Consider the following 22,716-nt stretch of genomic DNA (forward strand, 5'->3'; position numbering starts at 1 on the left):
CCATATTACAACCCTATATGCAGTGCCAGGCCAAGGACAGCCATGTCATGCCCCCCCCCCCACAACATGCCGTCATTCTTGCTGCAGATGCACTGTCTTCCCCTTACACCCCTAGACCTAAATATTCTGGTCCAAAACTAGGGCACTTTTGGCCTTTGTGTTTACTGTCTTATTTTCAGACTTTTGAAAACCAGAAAATGTTTCCAAATACCACAACCAGATAGGTGTCAGTCCTATGAATAAATCATATCATGAAAATGCTTGTCTGCTCCCCTACCCCACCTCCTAAATATGCAGCATGTCACTGAGCTCAGTGTCAGTGCCAGTTCAGCCTGTTCCTCTGCATCATTAGAGGTGCAGTACCTTATTAAAAATTGTTGCAACTAGCAATTTTGAAGTTGAAAAGCTGGTCATAAGATACTGCCTTGCCCTTGCCCTATGATTAGCACACCCACAGTCATGGGACATAGTATAGTATAGTGAGAGGATGAAATAATAACGGTCAGCTCCACTCTGCCCAATCACAGTACAGTCACTTTTGCAATTTCAGTCTCCTGTCCAAGTCCCCTGTGCAGCTCCCTTGTGTGATTCAGTCCAGCAAAGGTTGATCCACTGGGAGGGATGCAGCAGTAATTTTTCCAGAAATCTGGGCCTGCTGACCATTACACCATCCTGTAGCCAATAAAAGATGATTTTACAAAGAGTAGCACGTACACCATACTAGACAGCAATGACTAGTCAGCAGGATGTAAACTGTAGCCAGAACCCTGATAGCTTTAAGCTGAGGAACATAACCAGAGGTTATTTACGGTAGCCTCTACTGAGTCTCAATAACATACCTCCCAACTGTTCCATTTTCTGCACGACAGCTCAGCCTGCAGTCCTGGGTTTCTTACTGAAATTTCCCGAGTTTCTCGTTGATCTCCTGTACTGATGCAGGAAAAAGTATATTTTACTAATATTACAAGCCCGATTTAAAATATCAAGGTATTTATTATGTGGTCATAGAACTTTTTTTCCCCCTAATACACAAAAGCCATGAATATCTTGTAAGTCATCAGTTATAAACGGTGAGTTCTAATGTAATTTCTGTCACATGACTCACTGAAACTTGTGTATTATAATACTGTAAATAAAGTTCCATGACCTGTATAAAAACATTTTTTTTTATATGGTCATGAAACTCCTCGGTAACTTAAAATATCCTTATGATTTACAACAGGGGGTACTTTATTTACTATATATTTGACAATAGGGGTATATTATTTCCTAATATATTCATATGTTTTGCTCACACACATATATTCAGTTCAACACACTTTTCCAGTTTCATGCAGGCATAACAATCAATTGCTTATTAGCATGTCAGAGTCAGACAAATACAGTGACACAGGGGGTGGTGGTTTTGCTGTATTAGTACATGAGCTAAACTACATTTTGTGCAATTACTGAGGTAGGAGACGCACCTGTTTGTCTGTCAGTCAATGCTGTGAGAATTTTGTGAGTCATCTTCCGGGCGGTGCACTTTACCTGCCTGATGCGAGTTGGTTCCTCCTGGCAGGGGAGGACCTAGCTGAAATTCCTATAGAGCAGGGAAGCGGCCAGTTGAAATTTAGGAAGCGGCTGTGAATGGCAACTGAAGGAGAGAGGGGTGCAAAGTAAAGTAAATACCATGTGCGGACCCAGTAAGTATATTAACACTCTTGTCACTTGGGTATTAAGGCACAGTATTATGGTGCGCTGATACAAGATAGACAGTGGTAAGTCCCTTCTTTTACTGAAGCACAACGGCAGAGCCTATTAGCAGGTACTGAGAGGATCAGATGGCACTGGCAGTGCCCCTTTATAAGAAGGCATAATACTTTCATGCTGGCTGTACCCTTTTCCCTCCATAGCTCCTCACATTAGGCTGGATAAAGCTGGAGTGGATTTATAGATTTAAACAGGGTTGCTGCCTGGGGATGAAGTTTATTATTGTGGGGAATAAATGAACCAGTTTAAAATAAATAAGGGCCAACCGGTTTATCTAGTTCCCTGAGCCATTGCTCAGGATGGCATGGTTTTGCACATAGGCGGAGGGTGATTTTTGTGCTTGGGAAGGCTACTTAACCCACTCCTTGCCAGCATGCTTTGATTTTACCTCTTTGATTATGTCCTGTAAACACAGGGCATGTCATAGAAGAAAGCGCAATTACTGTGTTTTTTCTGCTGTCCCATGTACCCTCCTATGTCTCCTTTTGCTCTCTAACTAGTTTCTCATCTGCAGATGCCACTACTGTATTCCTCATTTTTCATTTGTCTCTCTTTCCACCATAGCTTGTGTTTCATTCAGACTTGCAAACTATCAATCACTTTTGCATGTAAGGTGCAGGGGAACCATGGGGCAAATTCACTAAGATGCGAAGTTGCGCCAGGCGCAACTTCGCCGCACTTTGCCGCACTTCGCCACACTTCGCCAGGCGTAGTTTCGCCAGGGCTCCGCAAATTCACTAAAATCCGAAGTTGCGCACAGGGGTAGCGTAAGGTTGCGAAGTTGCGCTAGCGTTGATTCGCTATATAAAGCGAAGTTGCGCTAGCGAAGGCTAATTTGCATACGGGGCGAAATTCAAATTTCAATGGAGGAACACGTATCTGCACTACAAATGCCTAGAAAACCTTCAAATCAGCAAATAAAAATTTTATTTTGCCCTACACATGTGCCCACTGTCTAGGTAAGTTGCCATGAGTCAGGAAATGTAGGGGGGAGGAAGGGGAGCCCCAAAAAATTTTCGATCTTTTTCAGCCTATCACCCATCATGTAGAAAACACGCCAGCGTTTTTTGGGACTTAGAAAAAAAATTGACTTTTTTTTAAACAATCCCTATCTACTTCGCCAGGTCTGAGGTGGCGAAGGAAGTCTAGCGTAAAAGGTAGCGTTCAGTACACTGCGCAAGTTAGTGAATTTGCGTAGTTTCGTCGCTAGCGAAGATTCGCCTGGCGTAAGGTTGCGAAGTAACACTAGCGAAACTATGCCAGCGTTCTAGTGAATTTGCGCAGTAGCGAAAATGCCAAACGCTAGCGAATTAACGCTAGCGTTTGGCGCTTCGCGCCTTAGTGAATTTGCCCCCATGTATTTACCACCTGGCTATGGGAGGTGTTATGTTCAATGCTGCAGATGAGTGCTAAGGGGTGTAATTTTGAGGGCTTCAGTTTGTGAAATAAATGAGCCCATTTGAGTAATTTTACCAGATGAGCAAGTAAAATGGCAACCAGGTAGCAACATTAAATCAATGAGTTTTTATACTTTTATACTTATTTAAGATCCACAGTTTGGTGAGGCTGCTAAAGGCATGTATAATATTGCTAAAACAGTAAAATATCAATAGGAGTGAACAAAATATCAAATAACTATTTTTTCTAGTTTTTAACCAAATTACTGTTTCAATCAAGCACTTCCCAAACACTGCATTTGGCCCAATTTGTGAATTAGCTCCACAATTTCTATAAAATCTGCCTTATTTTGAGACTAGGCTGCACTATTGTTTCTCTAGTATTTTAGGTGCGGTGCATCAGACTGCAGATTCATCTATGCTGTCAGTCTTTCATGTACATTTTCATGAAATTCCAATTAGTCTGCACCTCATACAGATATGCAATAATCACTTATCGCTTTAGGGCTGAACTCCACAAGGTGAACAGGACCGTTTCGTCGCCAGGTGATAACACACATTCAATGTGTCGGACTGGCAGAATATAATGGGACTAATGGTAAAATCGCAGGGTGCGGCGTTCACATCCGACATTCGGATTCATGTAGTTTGTACATGCGATTTCACGATCAGTTCCATTATATTCTGCCTGTTCGAAGCGGCGAATGCGCGTCATCGCCTGGTGACTAATCGGTCCGGAACGACTCGTACAGTTAAGCCCTTAGATTGCATATTTGATTGTCAGAGAGGCCTCGCACCTGCCTCCCCCCAATAGTTTAACATTAATCCTGCTGTGCGTAACCCCTGTGATTAACACAGTTAATACTGTTAATATCTCAAAGTAGAGTGCCACGCTTATATTTTTTTATAGTTGTTTTAACACATTTCCCTGATTTTACTTTTTCCCAGATATTAAATAATTATTTCCTGGTCCCCTGAAAAGCTTAAAATGGGGCTTCTGCCATATTTGCCAAAAGTAGCCATGTGCATTTTTGGCCTAATTTTAATCTCTCACTAGCAGTGACCAAAATGTGTTTTGTAAGAGCAAAACATTTCAACTTGGGCATGGTTTTTTATGGGTGACCAGCCATTAGATTTTAGAGCAGTGAAAATGGTCTCTGCACTTGACCATCTTGACATTTCACTCTATTTTATGGTTTTAAGAGGCCATTCGTTTAACAGCGCATAAAACAACAAAAAAAGAAACGTCATCTGTATGTTGAGGTACACAAAAGAATTATTACAGAAATGTATGCTTCTCATTTAAAGAAAAACTATACCCCTAAACAATGTAGGTCTATAAAAACATATTGCATAAAACAGCTCATATGTAAAACCCTGCTTCAAGCAAATAAACCATTTAGTATGTGCCATTGAATAATCATAAATAGAAAATTGTAATTTTAAAAAAACAAGGGCCTCCCCCTGGGATCCGAGGATTCCCAGAGCAAATAAACAAACCATACAAACCATACGTTAGGTCACATAAGCCAATTAACAGACAGAGTTCTGTCTTTGCTTCCGCACTTCTTCCTGTTACAGTTAGAGCTGGACTATTTTTGGTCCTACCTTAGGGTGGTAACACACAGATCATTGTTTTTATAACTGATCAAGATATTAAATAAAATTCATCCCTTTAAATATCTTGAAGAAGCCTAACCTGCAGTTATTTTCACCTGAAATTGAAAGGAGAAATTTATTGTTAAAAATAAGAATGTACCAGTGCAATATACTCATTTAGATATAGAAGAATTGTGCTTAAAAAACTAGTGATTCAGGCAGATTTATTGAATATTTCTGCAAAAACCATTATCCCTCCCTTCTCTTCCTCTTCCTGCTCCCTGGCTGTGCAGGAGAGCCAGCAGCACTCAGCACACTGCACTGCAGGACAGGAACCAATCAGCAGCTAGAAGGACCAGATAGGGAACTGAAGCCTGTATGTGGTTGTGTGACTGCAGGACTGTGATTGATTTTAATTTGTCCCCCTCCTACTGTTCTTCTGGGAGGGACCATTAGGACATGCCCACCCCTCATTTCCTCATTTGAAACACAGACAGGGATCAGTGAACATATAGGGAGGTAGGGATAATAACAATAACAACGGGGAGCTCCAATAAAGGGGCTATTTTTAAAGATAATATTAATTTTTAGCACCATGTAAACACAACCATATATTACTTATAATTGCCTACAAAATTAGGTTTTTTATGTAATCCTATATTTCTCCTTTAAAAATGAAAATGTTTCTGTAATCTTACATTCGGTAACAGCTGCACCCATATGTTTGCAAGGTTTGGATTTAGCAAAATCCTGAGTGCCTGGCTTAGTGACTTTAGACTACTAGACAACTGAAGTACCCTCATTTGTATATGCAAATTAACATTTTTATCCCCTTAATAATGTGACTTGAAGTCACATCATAGAATTCAGTTTTGGTTTCTGCCAGGCTCTTGAATTAGGCCAGATTCCAATTCTGCTTGGATTTGGCTGAATCCTGAATCAAATCAAGGATTTGGTACATCCCTAGTCACAACACCCCCAAGTGGTTTGTGCTGGGATTTATATATCAGAATATCACTCTCTACATCAGGGATCCCCAACCTTTTGAAGCCGTGAGCAATATTCAGAAGTAAAATGAGTTGGGGAGCAACACTAGCAAGAAAAATGTTCTTGGGTGCCAAATTAGTGCTGTGATTGGCCATTTGGAAGCTCCATGTGGATTGTCAACCTACATTGAGGCTCTGTTTGGCAGTACAGCTGGTTTTTATACAACCAAAACTTGCCTCCAAGCCTGGAATTCAAAAATAATCACCTGCTTTGAGGCCACTGGGAGCAACAGCCAAGGGGTTGGAGAGTAACATGTCGCTCACGAGCTACTGGTTGGGGATCACTGCTCTACATCATACTAAAAGTGAACTTGAAGGTGAAGAATCCCTTCACTTACATCCCCCCTTTCACTGGGTTTCTGGCCAAACCACACATGAAGTCTGCCATGCTCATGTAATTCCCCAGTAGAAATTAATGGGAGGTAGTGGCAAGTGGGTTCTAAAATGCTTTTATTTACTTACTTTTCAATTACTTATAAACAAATTTCCAAATACATAAACAATCAAGAAGTTAATACAGTACAACAAGGGTTGGAGATGACCAAAGGACAAATCATTGCATATATATGAAATGTATACTATTTAGAGCAATTGTTGTTCATGGGAGTTCCAAAGATACCTTTTGCCTCTGGGGAAGAGTAAACAAGGTAAATCAGACCACGCAATAGGGGGTGTGGCATCCTTAAAGGTGTGGTTCACCTTTGAGTTAACTTTTAGTATGTTATTAAATGGCTAATTCTTAGTAATTTCTTAACTGCTCTTAATTTTTTCTTTTTTACAATTTTTGAATTATTTGCTTTCTTCCTCTGACTATCGAAGCTTTCAAATGGGGGTTATCGACCCCCATCTAAAAAAACAAATGCTCTGTACGGCTACAAACGTATTGTTATTGCTACTTTTTATTCCTCCTCTTTCTATTCAGGCCTCTCCTATTCATATTCCAGTGTCTTATTCGAATCAGTTCATGATTCAGTTCATAGTAACTAGGTTACTATGATTAATTTGGACCCTAGCAACCAAATTTCAAACCGGAGAACTGCTGAATAAAAAGCTAAATAACACAAATAATAAAAAATGAAAACCAGTTGCTAATTGTCTCAGAATAGCACTCTCTACAAAAAGTGAACTCAAAGGTGAACAATCTCTTTAATTAAGAGACAATTCAGTTATCCCCTCTCATTTCCTATGGTGTCCTTTTTGTTCTCTACAGAGGAAATGGACTCTGCAAGGTTTGGGAAGTTTCTGATGAAACTTGGCCTGATTTTGATTGTCATCGGACATCTCAATTTCATAACTGGTGCCATTGTACATGGATTGGTATTGAGACATTTAGCCCAGCTGCAAGATGCTGTGGCGCTGCAATATTCTGTCGCCAATATCACTGCTGTGGTATCAACAATACTGGTAGGTGAAGTGCTTATTTGCTTATATAGTGACTAATGTACTCCTTACTGTAAAAGTATTTTAATACCCTAATATTCTACAACACATGTTACATTATTTGTTACAATGTATTAGTTATTTACATCAGTAAGCACCTATTTAAAGTTTTTCAGGGGACCAAGAAATAATAACGTAAAATCCGGGAAAATGTAAAACCAGGGAAATGTGTTAAAGTAACTTTTTCTTTAAGTACTGAAAGGATATAAGCACAGGAGTCTGTTTTACTTTGAGATACACTATTTACTGTGTAAATAACTAGGGTTAAGCATTACAGCGTTAATGTTACACTATAGGGGGCATGTGCAAGGCCTCTCTGTCAGTCACATACACAACCTAAAGCAATAAGTGATTGGTGCAGGACTGTATAAGGGGCAGACTAATTGCAATTGACCATTTACAGGCAGAACCATGGCACAATAAACATTTGGTTAGTATTTTAAACCTCTTTATTTCAATAAATAGTTTTATTGGGGGGGGGACTTATAATCAGGGGACTTAAAATCGAAGTTTCACTGTAATATAAATGCCTATGATTAAGGGAATGTTTTCCCAAAACATGTAAGGTGATGCTGTTACCCTAATATGCTGCAATAAACCTCCTCATATTCATCTGGAGCGCCGCCTAAATTGCTTATTTTCACTGTAATATAACTAGTACCGTTTTTAGGATTTAATTTACAAGATATATATGGCTGTAATGTCATTAGTTATAATCTATGCTAACTAATGTAATTCCTCTCACTAAAACTTGTGTTTTTTAATAAATAATCACACCTGTTGTGTAATATGAGGATATTAAAGGGGAACTAATGTCTAAAATAGAATAATGCTAGAAATGCTGTATTTTGTATACTAAACATGAACACCAGAAGCCTAATTAAACAAATGATTTATGTTTTCAAAGTTGGCCGCAGGGGGCTGTCATCTTGTTTACTTTGTTAAACATCTTTGCTCAGTGTGGTCTGGGCTTCAGTTGGGAGGTTAAGCTTAGGGATCGTCATAAATTATCAAAACAGCACAAGTCAAATAATATCTGCCATAGAAGCCGATACAGCAAGATTGATTAATAATCAGAATATGTAGACTGCACTGGGCCTGTGGATCCAAATCTCTACACAGTTGCCGGCTGCTTTATAGGGAAACAAACAAAGCTGCTCGAGATCAGGAAAATAAGGTGAGGCTCCCCCCTGTGGTTTGAAAGTATTATAGTTTCCTTGCAGAGCAGTTAGGGACCATCTGCAGCATTCAAAGCAAGTAAAATGAAGGGGAAATTTCCTTGCATGCAGTAAGGTTTATTATAAAAATGGTACACATTTTTTAACTAAATTATATCAGAGATGTACCCACTGATAGCTGTAATGTTATGTTTGGTGTAATTACTGCAGACTACCGTACAACCATTGTTTATTGTGTATGTATGCTTTTTTCCCTTTTTCTTTCTGTTCCCCCCCTTTTTTTCTGTTGAAAACTCAAATTAAAAAAGTATATCAGAGATAGATTTCTTTTTCATTAAAGAAAGTAAAATGGGATTTTATTTTTTTGCCGTTACATCCCCTTTAAATGTCACCTTGGAGTTATATATCCCTGTATAAAAGTTATATGGTCATGTAACTTATGATATCCTTATATTTTATAATAGTGGATGCATTAATCACTATAAAACATGCGTACGTTACATAAGATTTACAGGTCACTGCAAGAGAGTACTGCTACTTTTTTACAATTTTACAGGTACTGCTATGTCCCAAGAGAAAGGAGTCCACTAGCCTCAACTCAGTTGCAAGCCTTGCAAATGAAGTTGGTCTCATACTTTGAGTAACAAAGCTGTAGATAAAATTATGTTTATACTTGTGATGTCACAAATATACAATTATATGATGCTTCAGCTATGACATCATCCGTATTGTATGAAAACAACAACCTCCAGCTATAATTTTTTAGCATTCATGGTATAAATACGCAGTGTTTGTTCCCTTCATTTGTTGTTAATTGATATATACAATTTGTGAGAGTTCCCTTCTGTACTGCATACTAAAGTACTAAAGTAAGTACTAAAGAAAGATCATCATATATCTGCTAAATTTAAGGCTAATGCCACAAAATTAGTTTTCTCCACTGCCATAAATACTAAGCAGAGGAAAGCCATGTGTCATTAGCCTTATCCTGTTGAAGTCCATTTTATGTTCTATGACCAATACTTTGAAGAGCATATTAGCATGCTAATAGTATCAAAAGTATTATACTATTGTTGTTTACAAGCCGTTATTGCAGAATGCTTCTGAATGCTAGGAATTGGAGTGCAGTTAAAAATTAGGGGCCACAGGTTATAGAAGCCAAAATGAAGAATTAAACATGACACTGTTCATATTAAAAACTGACATCACAGCCCACCCACTAGACAATTTAGTGGTGTTATTTCACGTCTTCTCCAGGTGGCCCTAGAAACTGGTACACATTTTGCAATTGTAATTTCTTGGTAAACCAAAAATCTCCAATAAGAGACATTATCACAGTAATAGTAAACTGACTCTTGTGGCCAGTTTGAATATGTGACCACTAGTAAACAGGAGACTCAGTGCCTATATTACAGTGTCATGTATATTGTTACATAATTACTACTCAGCACTAGGTGGTGCATTTTCCTTATATTAAACATATTTTTTATTCTGGTATTTATGGAAAATTATTAGAATCTCTGAAATATATATTTTAATTAACATACAGTTTTTACCAAACTGTGGGACTGGGGAGCCCATAGCTATCAATGAGGGGTCCTGCCTGAAGTCCAATCAGGGTAAGATTTGAAGAGAACATTTACTTGATAAAGCTTATAAACACTGAATTAAATGATAAATGGCATATTGTATTGTGCTCAATAGGTGTCAGTTTATTTGGATACATCTTGAAAGCACATCTCTTTAGTCTTTATCACTACATTGTACATTGCGTATCTATGTACAAGGCAGCCTACTCAAATATATTTTCTTTTTGTGTTCTAGAGTATAACATGTGGAATAACTGCTATTGTCCTGTCTCGGTACCTGGCGCATGTACCTCTGGTAAGAACAAGTCCTCTACATATTTCTGTATGTTTTCAGTATGTGTCCAGCTCACTTACTTATAATGTACTTATTATCTATCTTATAGCGCTGGACAGTGTTGGTACTTGGTATAATTAATGCAATCCTTTCTGTGGCCTGTGTGGTTGACCTGGTTGTGTCTGTAATCATCACGGTGGGAAATAAAGGTCGCACGCTGCTGTCGTCATGTGTTTTCTCCAACCTGGAGCTCATTCAAATCTCATATGAGTGTCCCTTTGATCCTACAAGAATCTATGTAAGTGGGGTACACCCAGGCAAAACAGGCCAAAGAAGCCTTTTGACTTTCAGACACAAACAAGGGAGTTCACAATAGTCAAACCATGTTAATTTATGTTAGCTGTATTCAAACAGGGGAAATTAATGAAAATAAATATGGGTTGACAGGCTTTTTTTGAAAGGGCAAGTGGAAAGATAAAGCTTTAGGCTACTACAAGACTTTTATAAAGCTTAACTGGAAAAGAAATTCTAGTGTTTTTCTTTAATGTCCATATGTTGCAGTGCATGAATGACATGAGATATAGACATAACAAGAAGCACACGGGTACTTTATACTGTATATATTTGTATAAATAACATGATTTAGGTACTATACTGTATATATTTATATATATATATATATATGCACAGACTGTAATTCATAGAAAAATTGCTTGATAGTCACTATCGTTAGGCTAATGGCACATGGAGTGTAGATTCCACTGCTTTCATCCTGCATTTTTTCTGCAGGCTGGGAGAAGTGAATCTGATACCTTCTGCAGCTGCATTGAAAAGTACGGCTTCTGTTTTAGTGCAGGTACATGGAGATCAGCCTGAAAAAAATGAAAGTAGGCATCTTCTGGCTGACCTCCTCTCTGCTCCATGTACTTGCATTCAAGTGGAAGTGTGTGCCTTATTGCAGACACATGTGATTTGTTTAGACTGATTATTTATTTAGGCAGTGATGTCCTTGTTTTGAGATTCTCCAAACCAAAGATTCTTGGTTTTCCTATATACAGAGCATTTTTTGTAAACCTTTTTCAAAATACCAGAAATGACCCCATGTGCAGTTCCCATTAACCGTACAGTGTTGTACTCACACACCTTTTTCTCTATGCGTACAGAGCACCACTCTGTGTCTGTGGGTGATCTCCATCTTACTGGATGTTGCTGAAGTTGTGTTCAGTGTACGCTGTTTCCTTACTGTCTTCAAGCTTATGGACATTAAACTCTGCCGGAAAAGACAAGTGAGTATTACAGTGACTATATAGGTAGGAGTAAAGCTATGTCAAATGCCGTTGCTTTTAATTCCACCGAACATTTCTTTATTTGACTTTTTTGGTGGGCTTCAGTAGCATACACTAGTCAAATGCAGGTATTAATGAGATGAATGTGGGCTTTATATATTTTTTAACAAATGCAATTTCCATATGGAGGAATGCCACCACATATGCATAATTTACAGCTGCTGGATTATCCTTTTATTGCCCTTTTACTACTTTTACCTTGAACCACCATTTTGTTAAGTTCTGTTTGATCACTCATTGATAACCCGATAACCTGAAAGAATGCAGATTCTGTGAGGTTGTATATATATATATATATATATATATATATATATATATATACTATTCATGAAAAGGCTACACTAGTCTACACTAGTTTCTGGCCAGTGTGTACCTTCTTTAGGGTAGGACTACATGGACGTTTTCAGCACGATCCGACTCGCTTTGACAGAAATAAGGTAAGAGATAGAAATGTCGGATGAAGTCGCAGCGTTGATCTGACATGACGCAACACGACTGTCGGATGCAGATGCTGCACGTCGGATCGCGCCGAAAACGTCCATGTAGTCCTACCCTTAAAGGCTGCAAACTCATGTTTATATTTATCATGCATAGCACAGGGCTGCATAGGCTTAGCAGCTTCAGAGACTAGTTATGAGTTAGCAATCATCTAGGCTGCAGCACATGTTTAAATCAATGACAAACTCCCATGCAAAAGGTAGGTTTTATATAAATCTAGTATAAAAAAAAGTCAAACTATCTTAAATTATGCATACAGACCGGCAGTATCTTCTATGAAAAACACATTGTGCAAGGTTATATGTACGTATGTGACACGTAAGTCTCCCTCTTTTATTGATCTGATGTACCCTTACACATATGAAGATTATACTTTATAATGCAATTTAATTGGACTTGCCCACTGGTATGAGTAGTACAGACACATCACTCACTATGTAGTGCCTTGCAAACCATGGGGCAAGCTTGCAAATCTGGCTAGGCACAGGCGGAATACATGCTCTCTGTAAATGGCAGTAGCTTCTGCTGGAACAATCAAACAACTGTATATATGAGTAATATCTGTAGATACACGTAAGCCTTATTGTAATGTAAGTAGGTGCCAAATGCAATAATACATTTCTGATGGAAAAAGGATGCAGTACAGCATTTTTAATTAGTATAAGGTGTAGATAGACCACAATAATCTTTTATGTGTCATGTGATTTTAACATTTTGTTTTGTTGCATTAAATATGTTTAGAACATAAGTAAGTTTGGTCTTGTGTTATTCATCTTCTCTGTAGGACAAGTTTCATAGTCACCAGAAGGATGATGCTGTAATCACAGAACAGGATGCTCAGAATGAAGAGGCTGAATGTACTGTAATGTTGTGATAAGCGCTAAGCAATGTCATGGTAGGGTGCACATATGCAGTTTTAGTCTAAAAGTCATGTACTAGATAGCAGTCCATCCATCTCCAGTTTACAGAGAACTCATACTGAAACATTGTTCAGGCCATCCAAGTACAGAAGCAGGACTGCACTGTAATAGAAAATAAGTTAGTAGCAAGATTTTAAGCCCATGATGATATTCTGTTCTTCATAAGAGAAGATCCAGACTTCAGTCATCTCTCAGAGATGAGGTGGGTGTGCCTGGGTTCAAGTCTAACGGTCAAACGTTTTTTCTTTTGTTTTGTTTTTTTGGGGGGTAGGGAAATGCTTATTTTCTATCCTAAATACTGTCTGCACAACTATAGATCTGTAACTGTGCAATAAGATGCTGTGGCCTGAAGAGGGGAAGGCATGGTTAGCAACTCACATGTGATGATTTTATCTGTAGTTGTGTTATTCTGTTGGGCACAGAAATTTAGCAGCATATGATGCAGAAGGCATTCCACTTTGATGTGATGCTTTGCAATGCATTGATAATTTGTAAAATATATGTTCAGTTGATGTAAATGTAATGTTTGAAGGTAAGATCTATATCAGGGGTGAGATGTTAGTCCATTCAAGGTGTTACAGAAGACAGTACTCACACACTCTTATAAGACTTTATTTCTGTTAGAAAATCATATAGCGTAGTGCTAAATTCACTGTGCTCTGATTGTTTCAAGGGGTTATACTGCAATATATATTACAGAGTAGCATAATACAGAAGAACATTCAGTACAGGCTGTCAATACATACAGAGTATTTGATGATAACACCTCCAAACCCTACTGGTGTGTCTGATCTGTACCACAACTCTTCCACTCATATAGGCTATGTCCAGTATAGTAGTTTGCACAGACATTGTACAGCATATTAGTCCCCTAAAAAGTATTGGCAGTGCTAGAGGCCAATCTGACACCCATGCAGACAAATTAAACCATGCTACCAATTACTACACAGACCTTGAAATTAGAACTGCATCACTGTATTTGCCAAATACAGAATTTCATTCAGGCAGATGTACATGCCAAATGAAAATTTACAGTGATGAATAACTTATAAACACAAAACGTAATGTACATGTATTTGTTTGTGCTGTGTCTCTCATGATGTCCCAAAAATTACAGAAGGGGGAGTACACAGAATGCAACTTTGTGTACTCAGAGCAATGGCATTTGTCCATCCTGATAAATTGTATACCTGTATATATGGTCTTTATAAACGTGTACTATGTATTTGCCCATGTGCCTAATTGTATATGGAAATAGAACAGTCTATACCAAAGAGATATTCTTCAGAAAAAGATTAGTCTAATCTGGCAAAATTGACCATATCACTTCCTGAGATTTCATATTCTAAAGCCTGTATTGTTGGGAGTAGGGGGCTAAAGTTATTAATTTATTGTACAGAATACAAGTCCCTGTTAGCACAATACAACTAAATTATATATATATATATATATATATATATATATATATATATATATATAAAATAACATGCAAATCATTGCTCAGGCTCCTGGAAGTGGAGGGTTAACTGCACACTAAATTCCCAGGCAGCTTTATCTTCTTCTAATTGAGCATTAACAGCTTGTGCTGTAATTAGTGGGATGAGGGAAGATCAGAATATTTCTCATATAGCCTCCATTCAAAACACTTCTCTCTTTGGAATGGGAAAGGCTGAATTGATTGAAAACAGTGCAAAACTAGATATTTTATGCTAAGAAAACCTTTTAATGATGTCCCTAATGGATATGCTAAATGGAATGTGCATAGTTGTTCCCTGCATTAGTGCTACCAAACTAGGTCTCAGTTAAACTGCCACCTGCTCCACTGAGCTGGGGCCAAAAAGGATGCTGCCTTTCACCTCCTTCTGAATGGCAGCGTATATATATATATATATATATATATATATAGTTTATTTATTTTTTCTTTTAACTACAGTTACTGAGTGTTCCGGTTCATTAGCTTTGAGATTTCCCAATTCCTGAGTGCTCATTTGCCCCATGCACCCTTTGTTACTTAACAGCATATATAAAATTAGATTTAAAGAAATAAATAAAGGGAAAAGGATTCACAGGTTGGCAGTGCATTCATGTCCATCTATTGCCCAGGAGAACTCTGGGACAATCAGCTGTGCAGAGAGAGGGGGGTCACTCCTTGGCGCATTTGCAGGAAGCAGTTACATTTTTCTCATGATGATGTGTTAAAATTGAGAAGCTGTACTAGGGTCACACTGCAATAAACGCACAATGGATGGATCACTCTTGGCACCTTTAATAAATTCCTCTAGAGAGAGCTTGCCTAGAAAAGAGTAAAGAAGAGTTAAGGAGGGATTCTGTTTCTAAGGGTAATATGTTCATTAAAGGAACTGAAACACAAAAAAACAGCATTTTAAAGTAGATAAAATATAATGTACTGTTGCCCTGCATCTTTTTAAGGGATGCACCTAATCCACTATTTTGGATTTAGCTGAACCCTTGAATCCTTCGTCCGAATACAGAACTGAATCCGAATCCTAAATTTCATATGCAAACCAGGAACTGGAAGGGACAAAGAGAACTGCAAGCAATTAAAGATATGTTTACTTCCTTGTTTTATGTCAAAAAGTCACATGAATTTAAGGATTCAGATTCGGTTTGGCTGAATCTGAATCCTGCTGAAAAAGACCGGATTCTGGCCGAATACCAAACCAAATCCTGAATTTGGTGTTTCCAGTGTTTCCTTTTGTATCTGACATCTCATTGTCAAATAAGCTGTGACATTGACATAAAGACTGAACAACCAAAGTAGACTGTTTCTTTATCTATCTCATCTTTTACCTGCATCCAACTTGGCATCACAGCTGCAGCAACCATAGGAGAAGAGATACAGGAGTCCAATGCTTGTAAGTAATGAAAAGGGAGGCTGGAGACAGCCAAGGGTTTTGCTTTAAGAAGGTAGACTATTTCCAAGAAGGTCTTTAAAGTAACATTTTTCTGTAAACACTTGTTCTGGGCACAGGCTGATCCGCCTGTGCTTTGAGATCTTTTTATCTTGTCATTATCTATACAGTAGTCTACTATGGCAGCACCAGTAAATAAAACTTTTTAACATGCTTCCATCACTAACTATTTTCTCAGCTTAATATGCTACAAATAAAAAAAGGAATTTTCATGGCCCAGCATCCCTACACTTGCCAAACCTGGCCTTCTTCATTTACATACTTTCATGACACAGAAGCTCCATTATTCTCAAGTGTCTCTTGGCTGCCTATCAGTGCAGATTTGCTGAGTAACCCAATGCCCCCTGCCGATAGGATGGGGCTGTTCTCAACCTGATCAGTGAGAAAGTGGAGAAGCACTCCAACTCTAAAGCACACCAATAAAATGACAGGTTGCATGTAAAAGTGTAGACAGGATTCTTCAGAGACTTATCATAAAGACCTACATAGACTGTGCTGGACCACCCTGCCTCCACTACAGATACAGGCAGTTTGATAAAATAAACTGAGAGGGAAAGAAGTGATATACCCCTAGGAGCACGTCCATACAAAGGCTTTGGCTTAGTACAGCCTACTACAGGGAATGCTAGCTGGACATGAGTTCTATCCCATGCGGGACAACCTCCTCTTACCATCCTTTTTCTCCACACATACAAGTAACACAAAAACCCTTATTGCCTCTTGATACAACAGCTTTCCATCTTCATTGCACTCTGTACAACGGCACAACACCATCATCAGGCACAATAGCTCTCCACTGCCATAATCTTTACTCCATGTGCAATAGTTTCCACAATATTTTTGCTTTCCAGTACAACACTTTTCAGTCCCTTCCTTCTGGAACATCTTATCTAGCTTCACAAAAGGACAACACCCCCACCACAAATACTCTTCTCTAGAGGTACAACAGTCCCACAACCTGTCTTATTCTCATTCCTATAATTAAAGCAACTACCCCCTATTATCTTTATACCAAGTTTCCTAATTCCTCCAATCAGAAGAGTGATGTATAGCCTAGTTTTTTCAAAGAGGAGTGCACTCAAATCAGCCATGCAGCACAGATTGCGACCTACCCACTCTCTTACCAGCTCAGTGTTTCTGCAACTCCCACCACTTCTTACCATCGTTATTTGTGTCCATCTGTCGGAAGATTTTCTCTGTGCGTTTCTCTGGAGTAGACTCATCTTCTGGCATCTTCATTACTGAGGAAACCATCTTATATATTGCCTGGGAAAAGAACCGAGAATTCATGAAAATAATAGCTACAAATGATATCAATTATTTAAAAAAAAATTGTGACAATGGCTGGAGCCAGATTCTGATGATTTTTTTCTTCAGTAGTAATACTTTCTCGTCTCTGTTAAAAAATGATGTGTGGGAGATACAATGAACCACTAATGGAAATCATGTGCTGTGCCAGTTGCCATTAAGCTAGCTACTGGAAGTGGTGGTTTCAGTTCAGCACAATCAAGGGCAGGGATTGTAGAGCTTTTGTCAGCTACTTCCTTCCGTGCTCTGACAGCTACCGGCTGTTGCAGGGTATGAATCATAATTACCAACATTTATTTTGACAGGCCTTTATTATGCCTGATTAAGGAAAGCCTGGTTGGTTACACGTGAACTAACCAAGTAGCAAATATTCCATTTAGTGGGGTAAAAGGCCTAAATTAATAACATAAATGCAAATAATAGCAGAGTACAAGCAATTATCATTCTTCATCCTAGTACAGTTTGAGCAATGAAAGCAATGGTAGCTACAGGCTGTAACAATGCATTTATGTATCTTAATGAGCCACAGCATATCCAACTCTAGTTTTAATAAGATTCAGAGAAATCCTGCCTTTTACATATGAAACAGACTTTTATAGTGCAAGAACAATATGTGTCAGGCATTTATTTAATCTAGTATTTGCTTTCAGCAATGCATTGTTCCCAACCCTACCCCTATGTCCCAAAATAAATGTATACTATTTAATGTACTATTCGTATTTAAATTAAGTAATTGCAACCAAGGACAATGGAATAACAGTTTAACTGTCTGAAGGAAAAAGGCTGTAAAGAAATGTTCTAATAGTATTGCACCAGGATAAACCCAATGCAATATAATCAGATGTATGCTTATTAATATTTCTATATATGCTATACAAATCAAAGCTAATTTCTGATGTTTATATGGATTACTGCACACACTTCCTTCTTTAGAGAGAATTGCCTGGTAGCCCATTCTTATCAGTGGCAACACACAAACTTGGAGCATGCACTGTTGAAGTTTGGAAACACTGGCTAAAGCCCAGATCGCAATGGAAAGGCTTGCTAACTGATACACATTTTTACAAAAAACATTTTGGGAGAGGGTAAATAATTTTTTGAAATAATTTTGTTAAACGGTTCTTGTCCATGCCTCGTTCTTTTATCATTATACTAGAAACAGCAAGACTATCTGGTTACTATTTGGAGTCAAGAATTTGGATGCAAATATCCACTTGATAAGCCTTTAACGTTTTAAAGGTTTGTATATCTGATGCTACAAATGCTGAAGATTTTATACTGTGGGTATAAACTGAAAAAGTACTACACTATTGTTTCTTGCTTTTTTTCCCTGTGCTCCATTTTGGAGCAATCCAGTGGATTTTGGATTTGAAAGTTGAAGAGCCTTTGATCAGTTGCTTGTGACATCTTGGGATATAGGGGGTACTGACACTATTATAGATACATAAACTGTATCTTATGATTATTAGGCATTAGTTATAAAATATTGTCTCTCTGTCCTAGATACCAGTCCATGCAGAGAATCAAAATACGGGATATAACCCAACTTAAGAAGCATTTGAATAGTAGTAATTGTAGTCTCCTCTTTGTTTTTGTTATATTATAACAATGCTCTCTCAGAAAAATACTCCAAAATTATACAAATAAACTTGGTGGGTGGTATTGCACAGGGATTTCTGGGCAGAATTATCTTTTTGCACTCTTAGCTGCTTTATGGCTCAGCTATGGATGTGCAAAGTGGTAATAGCACAAGTATAAAGGTTATTAATCTGCTGATGAGTTATATTACAGGTAAGGACTGTACCAAAACAAAGCATAAATTGCAACTCCAGTACTTGATCAACATGTCTGGTACTGGCAAGAAAGGCGGAAAACCTTGCAAGGGGCATTTTGCAAATGAAAGGCCAATACATTTCTGATTATGGTGGTCAGAATGATCATATCAATAGCTTTTGCATGTGCATATGTGGTTTGAATAAAATATATTATTCAAGTAAGCAGCAAATAGCACTCAGAGAAGGGACTCTGGTTACCTGCACAATCTCCAGCATTTCCTCTCGACTGATATAGCCATTGCCATCCAGGTCATACATACTGAACGCCCACTTCAGTTTCTGCTCCAGCTTTCCCCGAGATGTAACACTTAAGGCGATAATAAACTCCCGGAAATCGATGGTTCCATCCCCATTGCTGTCGAAGGTGCGGAAGACGTGCTCTGCAAACTTGGAAGCATCTCCATATGGGAAGAAGTTGGCATAGATCTTTTTAAACTCCTCCACATTTAGAATGCCGGATGGACAGTCCTTCAAGAAGCCTTTATACCACTCTTGCAACTCATGATCGGAAAATTCTGTGTTCTCTCGCAGATCCTGCAGCATCTCAGGGCGCAGCTTGCTGTTCTGCTTCCCCATCTTCTACAGAGCCCAAATATAAGGAAGACAAGTTATATACCCCAAACACTAAGACAACTAATTTAGGTAATATTTGAATGGGATGGAAAACCAAATGGAAATAAAGACACTGGAGAGGTTAGATTATACTTTTTACTCAAATGTTTCCTCAAAATCTACTTCTATGGTGCACTAGATTTCTTTTTGTAGGTTTCACAACTCCTTACAACACTGAATGATTTATATAAGGAGTGGTATTTATCAGGGGGAAGGTTCAATTTAAAATAAAAGGTACAATTAAGTAAACAGCAGTATTCTAAGATAATTTGCAATACATTTTTATTTTGAACATTTATTTTGTACTTTCGAAGTATTTGCATTTTTATTCAGGATGGAAGATCAATAGGAGTGCTTCTGAAAAGAAAGAAAAGCAATTAAAAATAATTATAACAAAACAATTGAACACTCCCTGTCAATCTTTTATTTAGTTGCTGCGGTCAGTGATCCTCTGATCAAATAGCATTTTTAGTTGCATTGAGAAAGCAGGCAGAATAAGAAGACTAATAATAAATGATCAATTAAACAGTGTTTCTAAAAAAAGGCTTATCAATAAAGGAGTCACGAAGACAAAAAAGTAATTGCTCTCAAAATCAGATATTGAGAATAATGCCCAGCTGATTACCCAGGGGCTGCATCACTCAATACTCAACTGTGGTCCACACGCTAGGGAATCAACTAGGAGGCATTTATCCACAGCCTGTATCCATTTTATTGGACATTCAGATAAACTATATGCTCAAAGATGGACTCCTTGTCTAAATAAATTGGTTATTGAAGTCATATCCATCATTGCTGACACAGGCACCTTAGGGAATGCACATGCCTGTTTTGCAGGATAATTACCTTGTACACAAAGGAAGATATATCCATGAAGCCCTGACCTCAACCCACCTAATCATCTGTGGGATGAACAGGAATACTGATGCATGGTAGGCCTGATCCCCAACATCAGTGACCAACCTTTAACATTTCAATGGAAGGAAATGCCATCAATAATGATAAAACGTAGTGGAAAGCCTTCCCAAAAGAGTCTTAAAGGAATTTATATCAAAGAGAGGACTGCCTTTATAATTATACCCTTGATTTTGAAATGAAATATGGGACAGACAGCTCTCCATATAATCTATTAGTACCTGCTCAGGACAACCCACTGTACATGCATTACCGGGAGCAGGGAGCAGGCGCATGTTTTTTTGTTTTTTTTATGAAATTGATATTGAAATTGGTTTTTTTTGTCAGTTGAAGGGTATATGCTTTTACAAAAATGACATATAATGTGCAGCACTTTTGAGTATTTAGGGGCCACGTCACTGCTTGAACATTTAGGCTGCTTTCTTACCAGAAAGCATTCTTGGGAGTTTTCCCATTGAGCATTATTTTATAGCATTTGTAACAAAAATATGAATTGAAATACTTGTGTATCACAAGGGGTGAAATACTAACAACCTGAAGAGTTTTGTACATTATAATTATTGTGTAAACAATAACAATTATGCAAACAATATTATATACTCTATGCAAACAACTTCTTAACTGTGACCCTAACTCCTTGCTGTAATCTAAACCCCATGCACAATGCTCTGTGCCAAAGTGGTGCCTTCGTTTTTGTAATGAAAGTGAAAATATTATATCACTTCAATAAACAGATAATCAGTGGCTCTGATTTATATCATTAAACGGCATGGGGAATGAATCTTTTCCACTACCTTTCTGAACAATGACACTGCCCATATAATACATGACAAAACTAGGCATTAAAAGAGAGAGAGCTTGGGTTGGTATTACATTAAATGATCTTTAGGACCCCTGCTCCAAAGATGCTGATGTGAGCCTCTGTTATTTTGGACACACGCATGTCAACTCCTCCCCACATACAAGGAGAATTCATCATCGGCTGGATGATCTCAGATTATCTGGGGGGTATGTTGCAGCTGTTTGGAACAGCTGGCATGGGCAGCTTCTTAGTGGAAACCAAACCCAGCAGATGTGACCTCTCACAGGATGGAGGATTTTCACCGAGGAAACTGCTTTCTCCTCTTCAGCCTCATTGCAGGAATAATACTGCACAAATAGGGATGGTCATGCTGCACCTTAACCCTTTCCTTCACTGAATAAGGGATGTCCCACTTAACACTGTGTCCACAGAGGAATCCGGATAGGGTTGTGCCACATAATGTGCCCAGAAATGGCTGTGTAAAATTAACCACCATTTCCTTGGCTATTTTTCTCTAAAATCAGTGCAAAATGAAATTGTCCCTCATCTCTAACTATGGCTGATTCACTCATTCACAAAATGATGATGGAAGTGCCTGTGTCTGAAGTGGACATACATTGCTCTCTTTAAGAAAAGCCCATTGGGCAATGCAGAATCATTTAGCATCTGTGTGTGTGTGTGTGTGTGTGTGTGTATGTGTGTGTATATATATATATATATATATATATATATATTCATGTAGGAGCTTTAGTGCTGCCTGACTAGATCTTAGCCTTATTAACCCACTGTATTGGTTCTGCTGGAAGTGGATGGTGGTCACAACAATAAAATATTTATAAAACTGGGAATGTAACCTACATTTTGCTTCCAAACTAACAATAAGCATATATAAAATAATAATAATAATAATAATAAAAACACAGAGAGAGAGAGAGAGAGAGAGAGCATTTAAGCATTAAACAAGAATATTACCGTATCTCAGAGCCCTGTTCACGGATGAGGCTGCAATGTTTCAGCGCCAGAAGGCACAGACAAACAAGGAGTATATAAGAAGTCACCCTACGTATCCACTCGACGTGGCCGTTTTCTTTTCGGTACCAAGCGCTAAGGTGCCCCGGTGTAGTCCTGACTATCGCTGTGTCAGCAGCCGGTATAACCATCAAAGGTTCCTGTGTGTTTTCTTCTGCTTCCCTGGAGCAGCTGAGAGGATTGGACAGCTTACAGGCTGGCCGGGACAAAGCACTTTCAAAAGGGGGTGGCCAATTTATATAT

General features: G+C 38.3%; 2 protein-coding genes across 2 annotated transcripts; one reads left to right on the top strand and one right to left on the bottom strand.

Moving 5' to 3' along the window:
• Window positions 1-1,475: 1,475 nt before the first annotated feature.
• On the top strand, window positions 1,476-14,114 carry tmem54.S (transmembrane protein 54 S homeolog). Its single transcript, XM_018249594.2, has 6 exons — window positions 1,476-1,685; window positions 7,005-7,198; window positions 10,237-10,296; window positions 10,385-10,573; window positions 11,439-11,561; window positions 12,904-14,114. The coding sequence occupies exons 1-6, from the start codon at window positions 1,673-1,675 to the stop codon at window positions 12,991-12,993; spliced, it is 669 nt and encodes a 222-aa protein (XP_018105083.1). The 5' UTR covers window positions 1,476-1,672; the 3' UTR covers window positions 12,994-14,114.
• hpca.S (hippocalcin S homeolog) lies at window positions 13,641-22,475 on the bottom strand. Its single transcript, NM_001093471.1, is given in 4 exon segments — window positions 13,641-15,332; window positions 17,133-17,238; window positions 19,314-19,694; window positions 22,417-22,475. Coding segments are annotated over 3 exon segments (582 nt in total). The 5' UTR covers window positions 19,692-19,694; window positions 22,417-22,475; the 3' UTR covers window positions 13,641-15,234.
• Between the last annotated feature and the right edge of the window lie 241 nt (window positions 22,476-22,716).

Source organism: Xenopus laevis, chromosome 2S (genome assembly GCF_017654675.1).
Source record: "Xenopus laevis strain J_2021 chromosome 2S, Xenopus_laevis_v10.1, whole genome shotgun sequence".
NCBI lineage: Eukaryota > Metazoa > Chordata > Amphibia > Anura > Pipidae > Xenopus > Xenopus laevis.

Coding starts and splice junctions, on each gene's coding strand:
- tmem54.S (XM_018249594.2), top strand. Junction 10,297..10,384: donor ACCTGGCGCATGTACCTCTG/GTAAGAACAAGT, acceptor TCTATCTTATAG/CGCTGGACAGTGTTGGTACT. Junction 10,574..11,438: donor TTGATCCTACAAGAATCTAT/GTAAGTGGGGTA, acceptor CTATGCGTACAG/AGCACCACTCTGTGTCTGTG.